General features: G+C 34.6%; 1 protein-coding gene across 1 annotated transcript in view; it reads right to left on the bottom strand.

Moving 5' to 3' along the window:
- The window catches only part of WDHD1 (WD repeat and HMG-box DNA binding protein 1), a 52,504-nt gene that overhangs the window by 8,759 nt on the left and 17,771 nt on the right, over window positions 1-25,974 (bottom strand). The window contains exons 5-20 of the mRNA XM_019646109.1: window positions 25,409-25,520; window positions 25,186-25,236; window positions 24,103-24,198; window positions 21,497-21,589; window positions 20,553-20,659; window positions 20,190-20,331; window positions 15,741-15,951; window positions 13,746-13,933; window positions 12,212-12,396; window positions 8,878-9,119; window positions 6,629-6,766; window positions 4,904-5,060; window positions 4,601-4,715; window positions 3,856-3,987; window positions 867-1,087; window positions 649-767 (exon numbers count right to left, since the gene is read on the bottom strand). Coding sequence (XP_019501654.1) covers window positions 649-767; window positions 867-1,087; window positions 3,856-3,987; window positions 4,601-4,715; window positions 4,904-5,060; window positions 6,629-6,766; window positions 8,878-9,119; window positions 12,212-12,396; window positions 13,746-13,933; window positions 15,741-15,951; window positions 20,190-20,331; window positions 20,553-20,659; window positions 21,497-21,589; window positions 24,103-24,198; window positions 25,186-25,236; window positions 25,409-25,520 — 2,309 coding nt within the window. The remainder of the gene's footprint in view (window positions 1-648; window positions 768-866; window positions 1,088-3,855; window positions 3,988-4,600; window positions 4,716-4,903; window positions 5,061-6,628; window positions 6,767-8,877; window positions 9,120-12,211; window positions 12,397-13,745; window positions 13,934-15,740; window positions 15,952-20,189; window positions 20,332-20,552; window positions 20,660-21,496; window positions 21,590-24,102; window positions 24,199-25,185; window positions 25,237-25,408; window positions 25,521-25,974) is intronic.

Genomic DNA, 25,974 nt, shown 5'->3' with positions numbered 1-25,974 from the left:
TTTTCCATCTTAGCTGAGCACTTATCACACATTGTGGCTGTAACTTTTGCAGTTTGAGGTGCAACAGCAACACTAGCATAAATTTCTTTTTCCTTCATCATAATTTCACAGATAGAAAATTCTTTCTTACCATAGATTTTAGCAAACTCAGCATTCAAATTTTTTTTCCATATGAAGTCAGGAACTTTTACCTTTTCACTTAAAGGAAGCACTTTATGGCTTTTCTTTGGCATATCTGAACTGCCAGCATCACTACTCTTGTGCTTTGGGTCCATGATTAAGTAAAACGAGAGTTACCTGAAAACAAGCACTGCGATACCACAGCTGATCTGATACCTGAGCAACTAAGTGACTGCTAATACAGTGGACAAAGGGATGACTGATGTCCCCAGGTGAGATGGATCAGGACAGCACAAGATTTCATCACGCTACCCAGAACAACACAATTTAAAATTTATGAATTGTTTATTTCTGGAATTTTCCATTTAGTATTTCGGACCATAGCTCACCGCAGGTCACTGAAACCACAAAAAGCAAAACCACGGATAAGGGCAGGCTACTGTATTCAATTTTCTTAGCCAAGTAAATTGGTGAGAGCCCCACACATGACATTTCTCATCTTTAAATTGTCTTAAAAATGTATTTTACCTTGCTTATGTATTTCTGATTTTTCTTCTACATCATCAGCTTCTCCAGTGTCCTCTGCTTCTTCTTCAACTTGATTTCTGCACATTGGCTGGCTCCACTCTGTAGCAGTATTACTGTAACTAAAAGACAATTATATTATTTAATAAAGAACTATATGCTAAGAGCAAGTTAATATTCAGAATGGAAAAGAAAAATTCAAACAACTGAATATTTCTTACCCAGCATTCAGCTCTTTTCTGAAATCTTCCTCTACTTCCTCCTCTTCCGCTTGGGTTGTGGCCAATCCTGCTGCCTTCTCTACAGCCAGTTCACTAAGTCTTTGGGCCAACATTAATTTCCGAGAACGAGAAGCATATTTAATGGCTAAATTCATAGCATGTTGAGTCATTAGATCAGTAAGTTCCACACAGCGAAATTCCCGCTCCAGTTTACAGGAAAGCTAACCCAAAAAGAAAAACAAAACAAAACAAAGTTAAATCACATGAAGTAAAACTTTTTAAAAATAAAGGAATGAAACTACTAATAAAATTGAGAAAAGAGTATTCTAGACACCGTATCTTACTGATTACAAGATGCACAACTGTACACATTTTAACATCTCTGAAATTGGAAAATGTCTTACAGTGGATGGTAGGTCCGAGTTAATTGGGAGTATTTTTTTTCTGTCTCATGGCTTAAATGAATAAAATAACAGTGCATTTTATAATCAATAGTAGCTCAGGTTCCATGAAATAGAGCACATCATCTCAAGCTATTAGATGCAAGGAAAGAGATTCGTTTAAAATTCACATGTGGTTCTCTTACATTTGTTTTCCCACCCTCGCCAAATAAAGTAGCAAATTCAAAGAAGGAATGAATTGTAAATAGTTTACTTATTACTTTACCCAGAATTGGCACTCAAATGCTACTAAGTGAATTTGGGTGGGGACAAGTAGATTTATCCAACAGTTTTTAAGTTTGATTGCCTATGATTCCCAACTACCAGAAACTGTTATATAATTTCCAAGTTAACGAACAACTTCCTTTTTCTCGCTCTATTTTTTTATACTTAATAATATAAAACAAAGGTCATTCATTTAACATCTCTTAGAAAACACTGACTACTTTTCTTTTAGTATGAATTTTGACAACTTAAAGTGAGGCAACTCAAGTACAACATGAGGAAACTAAAACTTCGAAGACTACCAAGGGTCTCATAATTCATAGGGTAGAAGGATTATTTTGTTACTTACACATCCATGTCTGATCCATTAGCACAGAAGCTTTTGATATTCACCTGCATATCATCCTCAAATTTTCTAGTATCACTTATCTATAAGCAATACTTCTCAATCAGGGTGGTACTCAGCCTCAGCGGGCTTTTAGAAATGAAAGAATACAGTAAGCCCTCACTTAATGGGGTTGATAGGGTCTAGGAAACTGTGACATTAAGCTAAAGGACATATAACAGACCAATTTTACCATAGGCTAACTGATATAAACAAGAGTTAAAAGTTCCTACCACATATTTCTGGTCACAAAAACATCACTAAACTTCTAAATAAAGACCCAAAATACTTCTAATATTAAATTCTGAAATAAGTATGAGCTATACATAGACTGGGGGTGCCAAAAAAATGTATACATATGACTCATATTCATCTTTTGTTATCAGTATATGTTATTACAGTTTTAATACAATTTTTTCCTTTCTTAAAATGTGTATACATTTTTTCGGCACCCTCTGTATTTAAGAAAGATAAATAAAAACAATAATTATTTTCCAACCTGCTTATTCTAGTTTAGGGTCACGGATGGCCAGACTATCCCAGCAGCTCAGGGTGCAAGGTGGGACCTCACCCTGGACAGGACGCCCTTCCATCACAGGGCCACTCACACCCACACACCCACACTGAGACTGGGACAATGTAGACACCCCATTCACCTCATGTGCACATCTCTGGGACGTGGGAGGAAACCGGAGTCCCTGGAGAAAACCCACACACATGGGGAGAACATGCAAACTCCACATGGACAGTGGCCTGGGCCGGGACTAGATTATTTTTTCTTATCAGCTGTAACATATTGACATTGAATGAAATGATGTTACTTGAGGACCTGCTGTAGTGTGGCTCTCACAGTAACTAGGATGAACTACAGGCATTTGCCAGGGCACCAAGAATGCTAAAGACGACCAGCCTCCAAAGCTACTAGTATCCTGCTTCCGAGGAAAAGCTCCTCTAAGGCTAAATGATAAATAAACATGTTTCCTTAAATGTGATGTAGGAAGGAAAAAGGTTACTAGTTCCTAGACCACAAAGGACACTTTATAAAAGGAACAAAACTTACTCTACAATCAACTAAATTTCTTTACTACTAAATTGAAGACAGTGTTGCAGAGGTGACAGCAGTGATTACACCCTTTGGAGACCAGTTACAATTAGCTCTGTGGTCTTTGATATCCCTTTTCCCTCAGAATCCTTTTCCCTCCACTTTAAAATGAAAAGACTGGACCATTTACTCTCTCAAGAAAAACTGAGTCTACGATGTATTAGATACATCAGTGCCTGATGTGGCCACTGCCCTTAACAGGCTTATAGTCAAGTGTAAGATGAGCAGAGAAGAAATTATATTATACTCCTGTCCATAAACCAACCTGGACTGAGGACACAAGCATGAACCTTATGATTCAAACAGTTCATTTATCTCCAAAGATAAAGGTACTTAACTATCCAAGGCACCAAACCTGTCCACTGACTATAGACAAACTTGTACCACACACAGTTGCCTAAGAGGATAACAAAAGGCAGGCCTATCTAAAAGCCTTACAAAAGTTATTAAGCCTGCCCACCCTTGGAAGTTTAAAAGTCCAGGAACTCTATTTGTTGCACGTGATAAGAGCGGGAGCTAGAACTCCTGGTTCTTAAACTTTATTAAGCATCAAAATCACTTGGAGGTCCCATTAAAACTTTGCAGTGGGCAAAATAAAAGGGAGGTTGTACCAGGACAGTTTATTACTGCCCATGATCTTAGATACAAGGTAATGTTTTAAATATTTTAAATGCAACATCAACTGGAAAACAGAACTTGTAAGGGAGACAAACACTATCGGATACAAGTTAAGAATAAGAAATTCTATGTTGTAGAACTCAGTGCCAATTCACATGCCTTTAAGAGATTCAACCTTAGAAAAGCATTTAATTTTTTCAGTATATTTATTTTACTTACCGCAAACATTTTTATTAAAAGTTCCTGTTGTTGTCTTATTGCTTCATTTTTAGTGCTCTCTTCATATTCATAATCATTTTCAGCTAAATAATCAAGGTGTTTGTGAAACATAACTGAACGCCAATACTGTTCCTACAGAAGTGGAAAAAACTGCTTAGTATTTTCTGAAATACTCCTTTCTATAGCTTATTTTAGAATTCAAATTCTAATGTGATATTACAGCTTGACCTCATCTTCTATCCTTAAAAAAAGGGAAGAAATACAGGCTTTTAAACAGTTTCCTAGCTATTATAGTTCAGGCTATAGTTAAGAGAACTTGGTAAACTAGTTTTGTAGAAGCCAATTTGCTTTTTGTTTAGAATAACGACTTGCAAGATTTCAAATGACTTTTGACGATGCAGGGCTAGGCCTAGGGTGAAGCAAGCAGGTACCTATGGCACAAAATTTATGGAAGCTCGCCCTCTCGGGACTTGCCCAACCCAACGAGTGAGTATCTTACCCTACTGAGGCACCAACGATAATACCCATTTACTCACAAAGTCCCTGGAAGTAGTGATGACAGTCAGGTGCCCTGGTGACCACAAGCGGTCCTCTTCCTTCCTTGCTACCTCTCTCTCTCTAATTATACTCAACACTGGTCATCAGGATCATTTTTAAATGCCCATGTGACATGGGCATTTAAAATGTAAAGTGTCATTTATCCAATTTATCCAATTTAAAGTGTCAAGGTAAGATTTTCACATACCTCCATTTTTCCTTTCTCTGTTGCAATCTGACAGTAAGGAAGCGTAAAGGATAATACAGCTACAGCAGGGCGTGGAAGGGTAGGAGGAAACCGAGAACCTTTACAAGGAATGCACCTGTCAGTAAAGAAAAAGTCTCGCCATAACAACTTATGTTTGTAATATTGAATTTAAAAATAATAAGTTCTAAGTAAAGCAATTGGTTGAAAACTTCAAAGTGAATATAAACAAATTTCTGATTTAGTGACTATGGAAAGAAAGACAAATAAAAACTACACTTTCAAAAGCATTTTATAATAGCCTACCTCAGTTGCTGGGGATTTTCACGGATACCAACCACCCAGTAATGGTCAGACTTTCCTTTGCAGTGCTCTCTTGTATTACATACAGGAGTCCACGTATTACCAAGCCCTCTGTTAAGCATTCGAACAATGCCTTCTGAATCCACAAAACAGGGGGTTCCTATACATCAACAGAAAAACAAATCACTTGGAAACAAATCTACGTATTTGTTAAATAAATACTATTTTAAAGATATATATCAATGATTCAACTTTCAATTCAAAAGCAAAAGGCAAAACAAAACAAAAAGGCAAATTATCCAACTTAACGTCTCACAAAATTTCATCAACCACATAAAGAAGACCTAACTAAAGAAAGGGGGGAAAAAATGCCTAAGTTATGACTGAAATTTACCCAAATAAAGAGAAAAAAATGATAGTTTCAGTGAAAACTATGCCACCTGCTGGAATACAGCAATGTTTTTAAAAGCCAATTTCAGTTAAAAAAAAAAAAATTTCAACTTGAATCTGAAGCCTCCCTGGTTAAGAGAGGCTTGGAAAAACCCCAGAGCCCATACAAGGTGAGGATGCAGAGAGTCGGTCTATAGTACTCTTCTTCCTCCCTCTCTTTCTTGGCCTCGTCACTGTTCTGTTCCCCAATTCCTAGGTGCACAATTCTTACTGGGAAACAAGTAATCATCCCTGTTCCCAGCTTACTCTGCTCCCATCTCAGGAAGCGAACAGCAAATTCCCTAACTACCCCTTTTCCTATCTCTGACTTTATAGCCCTCTCACTCTGCAAAGAGCAGCTTCCTCAAAGTCTAGATCTAATTGGTAATTGGAAAAAAAATAAAACTAAAGGAATGGAAGCTATTAATGGTCACATTATTGAAATACAAATGACGAGTAATATCCCAACAGAAAACACATCTAGAAATGGTTGATATTTTAAAGATAAAATTGGAGTTTCTAATGAAGTAACCGAAGGTCACAAATCTCCAATAGAAATACTTAAGCCAGGAGACAGGGTCAACAGGCTCCTTCAAATAAGGTACTCCTCAGTGTCCTTCAAATCATGTCATAAGTCACTATTAAATCGGCTTACAACAGCACTGTCCAACAGAAATATGTGAGCCACAAATGTAATTTTTAATTTCCTAGTGCCACCTGAGGAAAGGGGGGAAAAAAGTGAATTCTAATAATGTATTTTTTTAAATCCAAAATATAATCATTTTAATATGTGGTCAATGTAAAAGATTATTAATGAAATTATATTCTCTTTTTCATACTAAGTGTTCAAAATTGGGCGAGTATTTTATACTTACAACACATCTCAATTCACATGAGCCACATTTCAAGTGCTCAGTAGCCAAATGTGGCTAGTCACTAGTGGTTACTGTAGTAGACAGAGCAGCAACAAAAAATTCCTGATTTTTGTGTATAATCTGCCGGAATAGCCACAACTTTACCATTGATTTGTACCTCCTCCTTGCTACCTTAATAAACTTTCAGAAAAATCTACTTCTTCTTTGTAAGTTTTCTAATCAAAAAATTCTCATAAAAAAGAGAATTTGCACATAAAACAATGGCTACCTTGCCTAACAATTCATTTCCAGTTTTGTCAACACAGTAAAATGAAATTTAAACATAAAATGTAGACAATTTATCTATAAAGAAATTAATCAAGAAAGAGCAATGAAACAATTTTCTTCTTAAAAAATATCTTTAATATAAATAAATTTGTCTTGCCTTCAGCTGAAAATCCAACCCATACAAGGTAGGATTTCCTTGTAAGAGGAAGAGGATCACCACGCAAAATTTGCTTTTTCTTTTTCCCCAGCTCTAGCAGTTGAACTCCAAGGCACTGATCCCCATCAAATCCTGTTCCTAGTAAAAAAAATGTAAATGTAAATCAGGTATCGAAGGTTATTTAGCTATAACGCAGTGTAATTTATTTTCTGTGAATTGAACTGATTTTATTGCTTAGGTTAACTAGCACTAGTTTTTATCAATAACCCACCTAACTGAGGCACTATTCAGGTATCAGAACCAGAATAACAATGTTACATGGACTATTTATATAAAGTGGTTATAAGTGGTAATTCGCCACTCAAATATTTATAGAAAGCTTACTTTGTGCCAGGCACTGGGGCTACAATGGTAAACAAGACAATGTCACTGCTCTCACGAAATTCATATTCAGGTAGGAGAAGATAAACAAATGAATTAAGAAACAAATAAGAAAAAGAACAAAAAAATGCTAAGTTTTATCAAAGAGCTAAAATAATAATGTGATACAGAGTGCCAGACTGAGTGGTTACTTTAGACTGGGTAGTCAGAGGTGGCCTCTTTGAGAAAGTGAAATGTAAGCTGAAATGTAAATTGCAAGTTGGAGCCAGCCATCCAAATATTAGGAAGAGAAAGGGAACAGCTACAGTAGACAAAGAGAACAGCTAATGAAAAGGTCCTAAGGTGGGAATAAGCTTGTGAATTTGAAGAACACAAAGAAGCCAGCATGGCCAGAATGAGTAATAAGAGAAAAGTGGCAAAAGATGAGGTTGAAGAGGCAGGCATAGGTCAGATCATGTAGAGCCCTGTCAGCTGTGATAAGAAGTTTAATTTTTATTCTAAAAGCAACAGATAGTCATCAGAGGAATCTGAGCAGAAAAGGTTCATGTTTTTAACAGATCACCCAGGCTGCTATGTGGAGAATAGATTATAGAATGCAAGAAAGAAAGACTAGTTAAGAGGCTGTTACAATAGCTCAAGGGATGCCATCTGGGTTGGACTGGGGGTTTAGTGGAGGAGATAAAGAAAGAGATTTGAAATGTGCTATTCCAAAGAACTGACATGATGACATGGTCATACTGATGGAGCGGATATGGGATGGTGAGGGAAAGAGAAGAATCAAGGATAACTCTTACATTCCTGGCTTGAGCAGCTGGATTAACAGTATGCCATTTACTGAGATGGGGTAACTAAGTAAGAAGCAAGACTGGAGGGAAAAATATATCAAAGGTTTTATTACGACCAAGTTAAGTCTGAGATGCGTATCAAAGCTCTACATTGAGATTTCAAGTGGGCAAGTCGGGAGACACAAGAAGAGTAGGGCTGGTGATGTTAACTTAGAAATCATGGACACATAGATATATTTAAAGCCATGGGCCATGATGAGATTCCCCAGGTTAGTGTCTCAAAGTGAATTTCTTGACCCATGAGTCATGATTTCAATTCAGAGTTGCAACCAGCATTGAAAGAAATCAAAGAGCAAATATTGTCCATGACACTTTTATTTCAGTTACATTTGCAGGTATGTTCAGAACGGCAATGTAGAATGTATTTCTTATTATGGCTAAGCAGTCAAAAGACTGAAAGTATTAGGTAAGAGGGGCTATGACTAAGTTCTGCAGAACTCCAGCTAAGAGGTCGGCATTGGAGGAGAGGCCAGCAAAAGAGCTCAAAGAGTTAAAAGTGAGGAAAGAATCGGGAGAGCGATGTCACAGAAGCCAAGAAGAAAGCATTTCTGGTGGACACACACACACACACACACACACACACACACACACACACATATAAATAGATCATTGAAAACCTTGATAAAACCAGTCTGAGCATAGTGGTGGGGACTGGAGAGAGAATACGAGGTGAGGAAAAGAAGGCAGCAACTTTTTAAAAAGTCAGTCAAAGTTGCTTTGGGCCTTCACACTAGAGTTAGTTTAGTTTTTGAGGCATTTCAACTCTGAAAATTCTTATAATTAAGCAAACTGTACCTTGAAATTCTTTCTCTAATACAGTTCTTCTATAAATAAAATGTTTTCATTTTCATTATTAGGGAATACAACCAAACTCTATACATCCAAAGATTACACTGATTCAAATGCTAAAATAAATGTGAAAGGAGGTATATAATCCAAAACAAAAAGAAAAAAAAAAGTTCAAGTAATTTCCATTTACTTTAGGTCATGGTAAAATTAAAAAAGACTGGGAAAAAAATCTACCTCTGTGATAAACAACGAAAAGCTGCTCTCCGTGTCCTGCCATTGACACCACAGGCCCAGGAAGACTGAAGATCTCTTTCTGAACACCTCCAATAGAAAACAGTCGAAGGAGCAAGGCACTAGTGGCAGCAGCAGCCCATCCTTGACCAAGACATATGGCTTTAATATCCTCATTCTGAGGCATGTCTACTATCCACTCTTTGCTTGAATCCCAAGAACTAAAGTGCAGGCAGTGAAGCTTGCTAAAAATTAAAACAAGATAGAAACAATCAAACCTTCATATTTGATATTCTATATACACTACCTAATCATGACACCAGTAACAAAACCAAATAGTTTATTTTTCTGTTATATACAAATAGGATAAGAAGTGGCTTTAAGACAGTAATTATAAAATATAGTTAGAATGAACTATATTAAAACCATTGTCATATTATTGAAGAATATTTAAAGATACAGGAAAATGCTCACAACATAATGTCAAGTGAAAAAAAAAGAGGCTAAAGTCTGCAAAGTATGATTCTAGATTGTAAATGCACACAAAAATCACAACCAATTTTTAAAAAAGGAAGGAAGCTTCAAAATGTCAGGCAACCAAAAAAAAAGAAAAAGAAAAAAAAAAACCCAGAAGAAAAAAAAGAAACAAAACATTAGGCAACAGTTCTCTTATTTCCAAAAAAAAAAAAAAGGGGGGGGGGGGGGAAAGAAAACTTAAGATGAGAGAACACAATGAGAAAAAGAAAAAAAAAATCACATATAATCCCCACCAGCAAGATTACCAACCACTGCCTACAATTTGATGTGCTTCTACTTTTTTCTTTGTATATGTGTACATGTAAATTATTATTAAACTTAGGTTTCAGAATGCAGATACCATAGTATTGGTAATCTGAAGCAGTACTTTCTGAATAGTAATTTAAAAATTCAATTTTAAAATGAAAAGGTGGACCGGCCGAGTGACGCATTGGTTAAGAGTTGGCTTGGGACACCAGCTCTAAACAGCAGGGCCCCAGTTCGGATCCCACATGAGGGCCAGTGACGCTGTGCCCTCTACAGCTAAGATGGTGAACAACAGCTCGACCTGGAGCTGGGCTGCTGCGAGTCACCAGCGACGGCATAGGCTGCAGTGGGGCTGGCCGGCAGCGGGCCTGAGCTGCCGTGAGCGGCCGTCCAATGGCCGGAGAGTGACTGCCTCACCCGGGAAGAGCGCAATGATAATACCAACATGGGCCAGTGAAGCGACATCCTCCACAACTAGACTAAAGAACAAAATTGACAGCAACTTGTCTATTCCAATTCCCCAACATTATTCCCCTCCCCCAATTCCCCAATAAAATCTTTAAAAAAAAGAAAAGGTAATACTGTACACGGCTATGAAATAATATAACTAAGAAAATAAAGAGAAGACTATCTGAAGACAAAATTGTACATGGAAATAAAAGTTCTAATTCTGTAAGATATTCTAAATTAGAGACACCAAGTCAACAGTGATTTATTTTAATAAACTGATTTGATTCAATAGTAAGTATTGAGTTGATTTTATAATATATAAATTAGGAAACCAGTTAAAATGACCTGATATACAGCTGAAACTAATATAATATTGTATGTCAACTGTAACTGGAAAAAAAAAATTATTAAAAAAAATGACCTAATATAATGTTTCCTCAGACTTTAATACATGCTCAGTGACCTGAGAATCTTATTAAAATGCAGGCTCTGATTCAGAAGGTCTGGGGTGGGGTCTGAGTGTCTGTGTTTTCAACAAGCTCTGAGGTGACCCATGTCCCACAGTTTGTGAACTACACTTTGAGCAGCAAGCAATCAGAAGTATTTGAATTTCAAATCACCTGGGAGTTAGTAAAATCTATGATTACGTGTATAAACATTATAATCAGCTGAAGAAAAGAGATCAGGAGAGATCAATCTGGCTGAAATACCAAAAGGTTAGTAAAATATTTTTTCTTCTTTAAAAAAAAATATGGACTATCCGCTGCTTTTCCATCATAATTTTTTGTCTATCTACCTACCTACCTACCTACCAAAATATCTAAGAAGTCTAAAATATATTAAGAAAAAAAAATATATATATATCAGATTAATAGAACGATAATATTTTTTGTGTGGTTTTCTTTTAAAGAGAAGTTTCAAATCTAATCTATAGTGACAAAAAAACAAACAAAAAGCACCCCCAAAACAACAACAACAAAAGAAACCCCAGGTCAGTAACTGCCCAAAGCTGGGATTGTGTTAACTGGAAAGGATATGGGGGAACATTTTTCTTTTTCTTTTTTTTTTTTAAATTGGGGAATTAGGGGAGGGGAACAGCCACATTGCTGTCCTTCAATCTTAGTTGTGGAGGGCGCAGCAAGCTCAGCTCCAAGTCCAGTCACGCTGCTCAGCTCAAGGTGCTGTGTTCAATTAGTTGTGGGTGGGCGTAGCCACCATCCCATGCTGGAGTCGAACCAGCAGCCTTGTTAAGAGCGCAGGCTCTATCCCCTGAGCCACCCAGGCAGCTGCTCAGCTCAACGTTTTAAGCTCAGCCTTTAGTTGCAGGCGGGCATAGTTCACCATCTCGAACAGGCAACCTTGTTATTAGGAGCACATGTTCTCACCAGCTGAGCCATCCTGCCACCTGTTGGCAGCTCAGTTGGGGGGCAGCTCACTGGCCTATGTGGGAATCAAACCGGTGACCCTATTGTTCAGAGCTCACACTCTTGAGCAAGCTCTTAACCAACTGGGCCACTCGGCCAGCCTGGGGGAACATTTCTGAGTGATAAAAAATATATACTGATTGTGATAATGGTTACCTGAGTATATACACATTTGTCAAACTTATCAAACTGTAAACCTAAAATGGGTGTCCTTTATTGTATATAAATCATACCTCAATAAGTAAATATAAAAGGGGGAGGGTTCATACAAATATAAATCTAGGACAATACATACACTGTTAACCGTAGTTATATCTAAGAATTCTGAGAGTAACTTTCATTTTCTAAAAATTCTGCACTTGTTTGTTTAAAATTATGTTATTCTTATAACACTAATAAAAACACAACAAAATGTAAAAAATAGTCCCATTTGTTTTGCATTACAAATCATGTCATGTCATTTTCACATAGTAGAGAATGTAACAAGTGGATAATTAGGCAAAAACAGACATGTTCTGAGGTTTTTTGGGTTGGCCAGTATTTGTACTAAACTCTTCTTTCTAAAATTCCACACTACAAAAAAAATATCATTTTGCTGTATTAATTTTTTGTATTGAATTTAAACAATTGTATCTAATAGTTCAACAGTGACAAATTCTTCCTACTAATCTCGAATTTACCTTGCTAGTTCATCAGTGCTTTCACATGCCAACAAAATAGCTTCCCAGGAAAGATCTGCTACTGTATAATTCAAAATGTTTGATAAGTGTGTCGCATGGTATATGGAGGTATCATGGAACTCCACATCTATGGCATTGTCTTGCTCATCATTATAGCAGCGAATAATTCCAACAGAGTTCCACACCTACAAACATGTAAGGTTAGATACAAGTCTGAGAAAAACTAGCTAGAATCAGTAGGCTAAAGAAGTAGAAATCAACAAATATTATAATTCAGTCTGTATCAAGTTATAGGAGCAACCACAGCTCATCTACCTCTAAATAGTTTTAGGTAACAGTAGTGATATCTGAGCTACAATAACTAATTATTCTTTTCTTTATTAGTAGGTACATATGTACTTATTTATTAGGAACTGGAATATATCATTTAATATTTTTAAATTACATTACTGTCATTGAAAAAAATACTTTATAACTTACCTTTGAATAACCAAACCATTAAATTCCTCAAAAGAAACATTTCAAAATTTTATTTACTTACAAGTATAGATGTAAATGACAGCACATTTTTCTGTTCCAAATAACTGGTTTATATTATAAGAATAAATATATACATTGTAAGGCAAAATAAATTGATACCATTTTGAAAACTTATCTTCCACTGATATACACTATAGGCTCACAATAGGCCCTAGTGCTTCCTTTCCTCTACCAGAAATATAACTTTATATAAATAAAAGTTAACAATAATCAAAAAGTAAGATTTATTGATGATGATTACTGATGGCAAAGTTTGATTGAAATAAAACATCATCTTTAATATTTACATATAAACTTATGCCAGGCCTATACTTTTCAAAAAGGACACGCAAAGTCCTCAGTGGAAAACCTCAAATAATGAACAAATAGAAATTGTAAATATTTTAGTTCTCAAACTTAGGACAAAAAGCTAATATAGTCATTCATCCACTCAGGAAATATAGATTTAATGTCAACTGTGCCATATCTTGTTCTAAGAGCTATCAGTAAACCAAACAGAAAAATCTTTATCCTTGGTGAGCTTATATTATTCCAGTGGGGTGGGGTACGGAAAAAAGGGCAGATAGTTGGTTTTTTTTCATAGCATGTATCATCTTTGAATATACTATAGGAGCTGCCTTTTAAAAAAACACTATAACTAGTGTTTTAGAATCAGTATCATCTCCTATATAAAAACTCATATGAGAAATAAGGTTTAGAAGTATAGCCAAGAGATATTACAAGATACACAGTAACATTTACGTAGGTTTATTACGTATCATTTTGCAAAGCAGAATTTTATTTAACACAATTTTCAATAATAGGAAATAAGACTAAGGCTGTGAGTTAATCATAAAATAAATCAACCACAAAATTAAAATAAACTGAAGTGCTTCAGGCCAGTTAATCAAGTTTTTAAAAAACATTTTTTACCAAACAAATTAACTATAGTGAAATAAAATGCTTAAAAGTGCGATACAATTATTTAAAAGTTAAGAGTAGATAGAAGGCTTACCATAAATCTGTGAGTTAGATGCAAGGGTGTAGAACCTGACTGAAAGGGCTTTTGCCGGGGTGTTGGCATAGGCCCATCATAAACTGGCCTTTGGGGTGTTATGAGTGGTAGATTGTGAATGCTGTCTGCCTGATCATCTTCCTCCTCCTCTTTGAGAAGACTAGAACCAGTCTTTAGCATTGTAGCATCTAAAATACAAAAGATTGTAATTAGAGAATCATAAATATCAATGACTTGGAAAAAGAAAAGCATTATGAAATCTAATCATCTTTTCTATTCATACTTAATACTAACATGCTATTTGCCTCTTTCACTGTGTTAACATTTGCAGTGATGGTACAAAAGCAATAAAGGGTAAAACTGCTTGTGCCTTAGTATAAATCAAGGCAGGGGAACCAATCTGTATTAGCAGCCAATGCATTGTTAACCACCACTCAATTGCAGTAAGAATATTAATTTTATTAAATCCTGATCTTTGCATATCTTTTAAAAAATGTTCTGGGTGAAAATTGGAAGTGTGCATAAAGAAGTATGATGGCTGTCTCTCAAAAAAGAAGCATTTGTGCAATTCAGTTGTAAGCTGAACTGATTTTTTTCATGAAACACCATTTTCACTTGAAAGAATGCCAGATAAACTATGGGTATGAAGACTTGGATATTCGGCAAACATTTTCTTGAAAATGAATTTAACTGACAGAATTTGTTGCCAATGATGAAATTTAAGCTTTCAAGCAAAAATCAGAATATTGGAAAACTTGTATCTGCCACTATGAGCCTGACTTCCTAATATTTAAGAGTATAATGAGCTCTTGAGACCAAAACATTTGAGGACTGCTTTTCTATAAACCCTGTTTTAAATGCTGCACAATTTACCACCGTACATTGACATTCTACTTGTTAACATTCAAATGTGTTATTTCAGCATGTAAGTTGTTGTAACAGGTACTTTATTTGAAGGTTTTTAAGTACAGTCACAATTACTTTAGTAGATACAGTACTATTCAGGCTATTTCTTCTTGAGCTAGCCTGGTAGTTTGTGTCTTTCAAGGAATTTTACCACTTCATCTAAGTTGTTGGATTTATGGGCACAAAGTTGCTCATAATATTCTCCTACTATCCTTATTATATAAACAGCAGTACTGTCTCACAGAAACACAATGTGAACTACCTAAGTAATTTTAAATTATCTAGTATCCATATTTTAAAAAGTAAAAAGAAATAGGGGTCATTAATTTTAATAATATATTACATTTAAAACATTATAATTTCAGCATGTACTCAAAGTAAAAAATGACTAAGATATATTATATTCTTTTTTTCATACTGTCTTCAAAATTTGGTTGTATTTTACACTTAAATCACTTCTTAATTTGAACCAGCCACATTTCAAATGCTTAACAACCACAGGAGCTAGTGGCTACCATGTTGGATAGTGTAGGTTTATTGGCTCTTTTTCATTATTTATATTAGTCATTTGTGTTTTTCTATCTTGATCAGTCAGGATAGAGATTTATCAATTTTACTGATCTTTTCAAAGAAATACCTTTTGGGGCCGGCCAAATGGCTCAGTTGGTTAAGAGCTCGCTCAAGAGTTTGAGCTCTGAGCAACAGCGGTTCAAGGCCAGCCCGAGCTGAGCAGCCGCTAAGCTGCCAATAGGTAGCAGGATGGCTCAGCTAAAAAAAAAAGAAATACCTTTTGGTTTCACTGACTTTTTAAATTGTTTTATTGTTTTCAATTTCATTGAATTCTGGTCTTTATTATTTCCTTTCTTCTGCTTGCTTGGGGTTTAATTTCTTCTTTTTCTAGTTTGCAAAAACAAACTTACTCATTGATTTGAAACCTTTGCTAACATAAGTATTAATGCTATAATCTCCCTCTACATACTGCTCTAGCTATATGCTACAAATTCAATAATGACTTTAAATAAATTTTCATAAAAAATTGAAAATATTAATCAACAGGATGGATCATTACATCCACAAGTCCATGCATACCCACTGAGTTGTCATCATCTTCTAGGAAGTGACTTCGCTGTCTAGGACGACCTGAAACCAGCGAGGCGTCGTCATCATCATCGTCATCATGCATAATACCTTTTGGGAAAGAGGGGGTTTCGACTGCATTGTCATTCAAGAAATCACCAGCATTACTCGTATCCTCTCCATCAAAAAGGTCATTGTAATCCTTTTCCACTCTGTTAGATACCTTGAACAAATTCATACAAGTTAGAAAGTATTAGTGAACTATTTGCTCAATTACTCAAAAGGAAATCTTTTAACATGCACCTGTAAGCTCTAAGCAAATGTCCTGAGAATAATAATTTGTAAATGTATTTATGAGGGTTGTATTTATATTTATATAAGACCTAGTCCTTACTTTAAATGCTTATAGTCTATGAATGGGGCAGGAGTGTATGACAGGTAAAGAAATAGTGTATATACCCAAATATGAAAAACAAGATTTTATTCCTCAAAAGTCATTCCCCAGAAAAGAAGTCATCTACAAGTCCCTAATTATAAAATAGTCTCTCATTTACTTTTATTTTGAACAAAATATTGCTTAGGTAAGATATATTTGCTTCAAATGATCTCAGTTAAAGCTAATTTTATTTTTTGATACTTATAGAAGTAAACAAATAGAACCAACAGAAAAACAAAGGAGACAAAGAATTCAACACAGAGTTAATCATTGATTACCAGGAATATAAACATACCATTGCATAACCTGAATGTCACTATAAATAGTTTGTGAGATAACTTTAAAAAGTGAAATAGAAAGCAGATACATTGTAGAGGTCACAAACTACTAATGTAAGATGAATGAAAACTGTACTAATGTTAAGCCAATGGAAACTTATAGTATCGTATAAAATTCTAATAAGAATATCATTGGGCCGGCTGAGTGGCTCAGCTGGTTAAGAGCTCGCCTGGGAGCACCAGCTCTGAGCAGCAGGGCTGCGGTTCGGATCCCACATTGAAGGCCAGTGACGCTGGGCCTCTACAGCCAAGATGATGAACAACAGCTCGACCTGGAGCTGGGCTGCTGTGAGTAGGCTGCAGCAGGGCTGCAGTGGGTTGCCATGAGCTACATGAGTGGCTGGCAGCCTGCGTGAGCGGCCAGCAGCAGGTGTGAGCTGCTGGGAGCCGCTGGGAGCGGCCGACCAATGACCTGCGACAGATCTGCCTCATCCGAGAAGAGCACAATGATCATACCAACATGGGCCAGTGAAGCGAAGTCTTCCACAACTAGACTGAAGAGCAAAAACAGCAATTTGTCTACCTGTCTGTTCCCCTTCCCTGATTCCCCAACACTGTTCCCCTCCCCCCAATTCCCCAATAAAATCTTTAAAAAAAAAAATTATATATATATATATATCATTAATGGATTCCAAAGAGACTATTATCACAAAATCTTTTAGATGGAAGTACATATGATTGTGTTCTGGAAAAAAGTGATGTTTAACAAAATGAGAATAGAAAAAAATACTTCTAAATTCATATATTTAAACACATGATTTGATATGAGTAATTAAATTAATAATTGCACGCTATAAGAAGATATCACTATTTCACTTATAGTCCTAGAAGTTTATGTACTCAAGTTGGTAGAGATTTTTTTTGGGTGGTGGAGGGAAGTTTCTTTCAGAAAATGAGGGTTTTGTATGTCAACTATAATGAAACATATATATATATAGTCACAGGATGTGGAAATAAATAAATAAAATTACAAAAGAAAAAAAAAAAGACCTGTGTCATAATTTTCAATAAACATGAAATAGTACATAGAAAAAAAAAGAAAAAGAAAATGAGGGTTTTGCCTCACATTTATGGAGGGGGCCATAAAAATGTTGTGACAGAAATAAGTACTGTGAGGAGTAAAAGCAGAAAGGAGCAAGTGGTTAATTCTGGATAAAGGGTTAAATGTTTTATAAGAGGTGTCCTTTGAACTAAAAATTATTTTACAATTCACCAATTGTTTTTATCAATGTTATACATGAATCTAATTAATCAAACATTGTATAACGTTTATTTAAAAATGAAAATAGTCCTCTGCAAAGCCTCTGCTCGTTTCTTTTGATGCTCTCCTCCACACCTGTAAATATTCGTGCTATTTTTTTATTTTTCAGTTTTAATCATTATTTACTTAACAGATCCTAATTTCCCTCTATTAGGGAAGATGAGGATTTGGTGCCATTTTCCAACCACCCCTATGCCCATGTATACATGTACACTATTCTCCTACCCCAGTCTTCCCAGTATAGATATATTCTCCTTTTGGTTGGATCCATATACAGTATTTAGATTATTATGACCATGTAAATGCTATTTTTGGCCAAATAAAAATAATAATAGCAACACTTACAAAGTGCTATGCTAGAGACTTTCCTAATTCTTTATACATAATTCATTTAATCCTGACAGTAACTCTAGGTGGTAGGCATTCCTAACCTCATTTTACAGATGTAGTATATTATGATCACTTTTCCTTTCTTTTACAACTGTTAGTTTATCCTGGAGTTAAGAACCTTCTCTCTCGTATAATCAATAAAGTTGTAAATATTTTTTAGAGGGTCAGATGGACTCATGTCTTGTTAGGGAGACTCATGGACGGTGGAGAGGTTTGACCACTGCAATGTACATCTGAAGCTGCTGTTGAATAATATTGCATGTCAACTAAAATTTGACATATATGTGGTTACAGGATGTGGAGTACAGTGCGGGGAGTGGAGTCAATGGAATTATGATAGATACGTATATCAGGGGAGAGGATGGTTGATTGGGGTAGGGGGATGTCACTTTGCGAGGGGTGAAAAATATAACTATTGCATTGTTTTGTACACCTAAAACTAATAATAAAAATAATAATAATAATAATAAAAAGAACCTTCTCTCTCTTTAAGGCTTTTTTCCTTGGGGAGATTCCCCAAAGATGATTCTTCCAATCTCCTATCTGAAAAGCATAAGACTGGCTGACAATACTGTGAGAGCCAAGTATAAAAAGTGAGCTGGGAATTTCAACATTTAAGTACACATACTTTCATTTAATCCTTTTCAGTGCAATGTTTCTCCTTCACCCAACACCACTCAACTGTACACAATGTCCCTGGACCAAAGACCTTCTCTATTTTACTTTTTTAAAGAAGAAATCTCCAGCATTCTGCCAGAATATGTATGGGGGTAAGGGAGGGCAGTGACCTAGCTGTGCATACTAATATTGAGACTGGAGGGATCTACTTGCTTATTAAACCAACACCCCTGTTTCCAGCCCCACTTCTAGAAGTACCAAGTGCCACCAAATTCTGAATCTTTGGGAAGTAGTCAGCCAGGCAAAATGAACTGCAGTTCAGCTTTCCTCCACTGAGGTCTTAGCATTCAACTTTTTGAGAAGCTGGTTTCCAATCATCCATCTATTTTCCTGCCTCCAAAATTTTGTTACCATCACCACTTAATTCAATTGTTTTCTTTAGCCTTATGGGACTGTGCATTTTTAAAAATTCCCTTAGTGTAGTTTTAGTGGGGGTTTCAGGTATCTGAGCATAAATAAACGCATGTATGAAGCCTGTGATCTTTTAACTGGAAATCTAAACCAAGACTTGAAATGTGAATGGGTGTATGTGCCAGGTAGGGGGAATAATGAACAAAAGCAAGGAGGCAGAAAACAAGGTGGCCTGTTTACATAAAACAAGCTCTCAGTAAGGCTGCATGGCGAAGCGTAAGAGGTATATGGGTAGCTCTAAGAGTTAAGGCTAATTCAGAGCTGAAAAAGTTTATAGGCAAAACTAAGTTACAGTTATTAACTTCAATTTTTATCTATAAAACATTTACAGGCATACTTTGTTTTATTGTGCTTCATAGATATGATGTTTTTTACAAATTGAAGATAAAGACCTCCCATCAGCAAAAAGATTACGACTCACACTGAAGGATCAGCTGAAGGTTGGCATTTTTTAGCAATAAAGTATTTTTAAGTATTATTGTTTTAGACATAATGTTATTGTACACTTAATAAACTACAGTAGACTGTAGTGTACCTTTTATATGCACTCGGAATCCAATAAATTTGTGTGACTCACTTTACTGTGACATTTGCTTTATTGCATTGGTCTGGAACTGAACCTGCAATATGTCCAAGGTATGCCCTTATTTAACTAACAATCTCCAGAACACCAGGATAGTAAAATAGTATTTCACAAAAGGTACTCCTCGGAAAGTCAAAGTCAATAGGCATTATATGCAGGGGAAAAGTTTCTTAGCAAAATATATTTGTGAACTATTAGGTTAAACAAGTTTAAACAGTTTTCTTCATTATAGGATCATTAATGAGCATCTAATATAATATAGTAACATGAATTGTAATTTTCCAAGAAAATAACGTAGGTTGTAGTGTTTTCCAAATTCATATGAAAGCCTTTGAAGAAACTGTTCTACTGTATTACTTATTACCTTACTGCTTGGTATCTTTCCATTGGGGTTACAAACATTCTCCAGGAGCCCTAGATTTCCTTCTGCATCAGTATAAGCTATACGACTACAAGTAGGATGCCAGGCCAGGCCACAAATTGCATAACCTTTTTCATGTTTCACCCTAAAAATTAAAAAGTAAGTGCTTAAAACACTGTCAAGAAAAATATGAACATACATTTCTTTGGGTAAATTTTATTTAGAAAAGGTTAAATGACTTTAGACAAACGAATAGGTGTTTTTGCATTTTGACTATCTAATAATTACAAATCTGAAATGCTTCATATGACAAACAAAAACCTAATTGAAACAATCAAAAAAGAGACAAAATACATTGAATCGTACCTTTCCATGCAATCTTTGGTTTCCACATCCCAAATTGTAATTAAACCATTAATACTCCCTGCAGCTAAATACTGCCCACAAGGAGACCAGGTTACTATATTGAGGGTCTATAAAGAAAAACAATTAATAAATAACAATTTTGTATAATTTGAAACTAAATATTCACGTTACCAAATTCAAACTTTTATAATCCTTATTCTATGTATTCCATGTAACTTCTACTACGATCTGACATACAAATGACAAGACAAAGTTTGCTTACTTCTTAACTTTCTTTTTCAATAATTTTCAACTATCACTAGCAGCTATTACCTTATCATGGAAAAATTATGCTGACACAATTTTAGAAGCAAAATCTAAAACAATGTTATTATCCTGGATGAGAGATAACATAAGTTATCCTCTTGTCAGTCATCATCAAGGTGACGAGAACTAGTAAGGGTAGTGAACCTTAGTAAGCTGTTGCGACTCACTGGGCCCCTGTTTCCTTAAATGCAAAATGGGTGTGAAAGAAAGAAAAAGAAAGAAAATAAAGGGAAAGAGAGGGAGAGAGAAAAAAGAGAGGGAGAGAGAGAGTATACCAGACCAACAACCTTTTCTGCTCTAAAATTCTAGAGTCTATGATCACAAGTCTCAGTAAAACTCATTTAATAATAAAGGTTAATTACTGGTAATGTGAGAATAACTTGTTCTAATACTATGCTATGGTTAAATTTGACCTCTTATGAAGTAAAAGATTATCTTATCAAATTTCACAAAGAAGAAAGTTCAGATAGGACCTAGCAAAGACCTATCTACTGCTGAAAAGGTAGAAGGTACACACATGCAAACAGTCTGGAATTGTTCCCCTTTACCAACAATATTTAACTGCAACTGTATTTAAGGCAAAGTATGCGTTAAAACATTCCCTTCAAATTACTGAAAGTGTCACTTACAAAACCTACCTGAGAGATGAAATTATCTGAAAGATCAAACTGATTACTCCAAGTTTCTCTTCTATATAGCTTAACATATTTTTCCACAGGAACTGCTAGTAACTATTAGGAAAGATAAACAATTTACACAAAAGTTTACATTACATTAAATTTAAAGAGAAAAAAAGCAAAAAATCCATCTTAAATGAGCTTATAAAAAATAAGCAAATCTGTATTTTAACTGGCAACTAACAAGAGTCAAAAAATTACTTAAAATTCTGATAAGCAGAGAATGGGTGATGAACACTCTATTGCTTGTACTGAAAAACAGAGTACTTATAGTTACTAGTATTTTTAATGTGACTTCTTAACGAATCTAAGCCTTTTGAATCTAAAAATTCATCCAATTTACTGGTAGAAAAGAAATAGAGCCAGAATACTTTGAAAATCTTAAGAAAAGGAAATTTACCTTCCTATGTATTCTTCCAAAGAAAGATTAGTAGAAAAAATAAAATGGTATATTCTTTCCACTTTATTAAATACGGTTTATTAAAAAAAGTATTATTTACAAACAGGAAAACTGTTAATTTTAAAATTATTCAGATTAATTAATGCTTTATAAGCAAAGAAAAAATACATACTGGATTCCCCAACAATTTGCTTTAACACAGAATGTAGAGTTATACTCTTAGAAGTTCACATGATACAAAAAGGCATATATTGAAAAGAAAGTCTCCTTCCCATACCTAAATTCTCTACTTCACAAACACAAATATAAGCATAGACTATACAAGAATGGATACATACATATATAAAAGTACACACACAATTAATAAACAGCATTCTTCTATACTTATTATTCTACAGCTTGATGTTTACTTAATGTATCTGAAGCTTATTCCATGTGAGGACAGAGAGATATGCCTCATTCTAACAGTGGTAGAGTTTTCCACTTTCAGGAATACCACTATTTATTTAACCAATTCCCTATTAATGAACATTTTGGATGTTTCCAATTTTTTGCTACTATAAACAATGGCACAACATTTTTGTTATACATACCCTATAGTGCATATGTATAAATATGCTTATAGGATATATGCCTAGTAGTACTGTTGGTCTTTTATTTTTATAAAACCGACCACGCCCTCTTCAACATAGTATATAACTAAACTTTTGATCTTTGACCACCTAATAAATGAAAAATAGACTATCGCTATAGCTTCAATTTATATTTTTTAGTATGAAAGGTTACATATATTTTCACATCTTAAAAAGCATCTGTACATGTTTTTCTATACACTGTCTGCTCATGTCCTTGTCTATCTTTCTATTGGGATCCGATTGATTTGTAAGAACTCTCTGTATATTAATGAAATTAGCTCTTTGACATATTGCTTCAAACACTTGTCCCAGTTTATCATTTGTCCTGACTCTGAAATATTTTCTAACATACAAAAATGTTTACTCTTTATATTGCTAAAGTTATTAATCTTATTTTCTGAAACATTTCACACATACAGAAAAGTTGAAAGAATATAGCAGATTTGTGAATCTTTATGGAGATCACCTTGTGATAGGAAGCCTCCAAGGTGGTTTCCAATGATCCTCCTAGTATTTATGCTCTTTGCCAATGCATTTACTAAACCTCCCTTTCTCCACCTTTACCATCACTAAATTCCCATATATACTAAATCCATTCTCTGTTTAATAGATATCTATCTATTCATGAGTCAGTAAAAACTTTTAATTCCCATGGTATCATAATACGTTCTTTCTGACTGGATTAAACTTCATTACTTTTCTTTTTGAAGACTTTTAGTTTTCCATGTGGACTTTAGAATCAGCATTATTCAGTCTCCCCATACATCTTACTGATATTTTATATTTGAATGTTGTCAAAACTATAGATTGGGAAAGAACTAAATACTTACATCAAAATTTTCTTTCTAAGAATGGGATATATTTTTCTATTTAACAATTCTCCTTTAACTCCTCTTGATAGCATATTAAAGTTTTCTTTATATAGATCTTTCACATTTCTTACTAAGTTATCCCTAGTTATTTTATCACTTTTGAAATAAATTTTTTAAAAAAATAACAATAAGTATGTTATTTTCTCCCACCATATTTTCTAAATAGCTATTGTTTGTTTAAGGAATTTTTATTGGTTTCAAATATTAATTTTGTTTACAGCTGCCTTACTGAACTTTCTAATTTTTCCTCCAGTTGATTTTCTTGGGATTTCTTCATATATAAGAACTTCATTTGTAAATAAGCATTCTCCTTTCTCCATTCAAACCTCTCATAACTTTCTATCATCTAACTGTATTAACTAGTACCTCCAAAATGTTGAATACTGGTGATAAGATCAAACATAACAAGGCTATTTCCAGAGTCGTTCCATTAAACATGAAGGTAAAATGAATATAAAATTAATTCATTCATGTAAAATGTACTTTGTAAAAAGTTGAAATGTTTTTTAAAGCATTTCCAATATTAATTAGTTGGCTTGGGATTCTAAAACTTATAATCCAAAGGAAAGAGTTACAATTTAAAAACTATTCTTGCATTCAAAGTTGACAAGAACTGGAACAGATAATTTTTTAAAAGGTTGAAAAGTAAGAGTCACTTACCTTCCCACTTTTCGGCTGCCAAGCAAGTCTGCAGATTGATTTTGCATTTATCACATCATTGCATTTTTGTAGCAGTGGCCAACTAACAGCACATGTCTGATTTTTTTAAAAAAGAAAATTTATTTCCCTTTATGAAAACTACTCCCAAAAGATATGCAGAACTGAATACATTTAATAGGTGGATTTTTCAAATTGAATTATAACTCAGAAAAAAGCAACTTAATTTACTTTAATCTAATTATGACAATGTTTTATTTACCTAAGTTACTTTAAATCCTTCAGAGGTATAAAGATCACAAGTCTTAAATAACTTACAGTATTTCCCATGTAGAAAAGCAAACAATATACTCATTGACCAAACATACACACACACACACACACACACACACACACACACACACACACACACACACACACATAAACCCAATATATTAGAATCTTAAAGTGTCTATGAAAATGAATTCAGAGATCTGCTATAAAATGTTATGGTGTCAAAGTCAATCCTCCTAAATAGTTCAACAATGAGGGGAACGAACTGTGGCTACTGACGCACATCTGTGGGGGATATTTTTCTCATCAGCCATATCTCTAGAAATGCCAAGGTCTCTCTGATTGCCTGAGGAATAATTAACTGTTCCCTCAGCCAATCTGGAGAGTACTTTCTTCATACCTCCTTTAAAACTTTTATCAGGCTGATTTAGAGTAAGTTGTTTATGTGACTCTCCAAATCAAGTGTGGCCCATGCTTTATTTTATTTTTGTATTCCAACATCTAGGGTCCAACAGATGGTAGTCAGTTTGTAAATATATAAAGACTGAATATCCCCCATTAATTTACAAAACCTAAAAATGAAATATAAATCTATCACTTCCCTTGTGATTGAGTAAAGGAGCAGTTAACCTTCAACATTTATTTTCGGATTAGATTATTATGGAATTTGATACAAAAGCAGTATTTAATGCTACTCAAAAAAACAAACTACAAAGAAAAAGAATTATTAATTTGGTCAAATAACACATTACATAACACTCAATATATGATGAAAATGGGCAAAAAGGTTTAAATTCAAATTGATGAATTTACCTGATCTGAAATTTGCCAAACTCGGACAGATCCATCACAGCTAGCTGAGGCCTGCAGGAATAAAACAATAGATTTCTCTACATTTACAGACATAAAACTATATGGAAACTGGTTCAATTAATAAATCAATGTGTCTTTTATCAGCTGCGTGAAATTTTCTAATTCTCTTCCAATTTTAAACATATTCAAGAAAAATGCAAAAAGAGAGGGAAAAAATTATTACCAGAAAGATGTCCTTAGGATCAAAGGAAAGACTTAAAACAGGAGCATCGTGTCCACGAAATGTTTTCTGTTGGCTGCAATCCGTCACATCCACAACTTTGACTAGAAAGTCACTATGAACGATAAGAGTAATGTACATAAACAAATGCCAATACAAAAGACTCTTCTAAAAGCTATAAGCCAAAGATTTCAGTCACAAGAATAAAGGTCATACTTTCTTTATAGCAACTTGTGAAACTTGACACCCAAATTTAATGACTTACCTTTTAGATTTGCTCTATAAAGATACTAAAAACACAAGTCAAGACTTCGCATTATGTTAAAATACAAATACTTCCTAAATGGCTTCCTTAGTTACACCTTAAGTTTCTATTATTTGCTAATCTACAATAATTACAGTCATAACCATTTTTAAAAGTTCTGTGCCTTTTTCTCCACCTCAGGAGATCACAAATTACTTTTTTTTTCCTATGACAAATAAACATCAAGAAAAACAGTAAAAATCCTGCTTTTACAGGCCAGATTCTACTTGAAAGAATTTTTTTTTTTTAGATTTTTTTTTTTTTT

The sequence above is a fragment of the Hipposideros armiger genome, unplaced genomic scaffold, assembly GCF_001890085.2.
Source record: "Hipposideros armiger isolate ML-2016 unplaced genomic scaffold, ASM189008v1 scaffold_5, whole genome shotgun sequence".
Lineage (NCBI taxonomy): Eukaryota > Metazoa > Chordata > Mammalia > Chiroptera > Hipposideridae > Hipposideros > Hipposideros armiger.
Note: the sequence above shows the minus strand (reverse complement) of the source record. Positions and strands in the feature narration are given on the sequence as shown.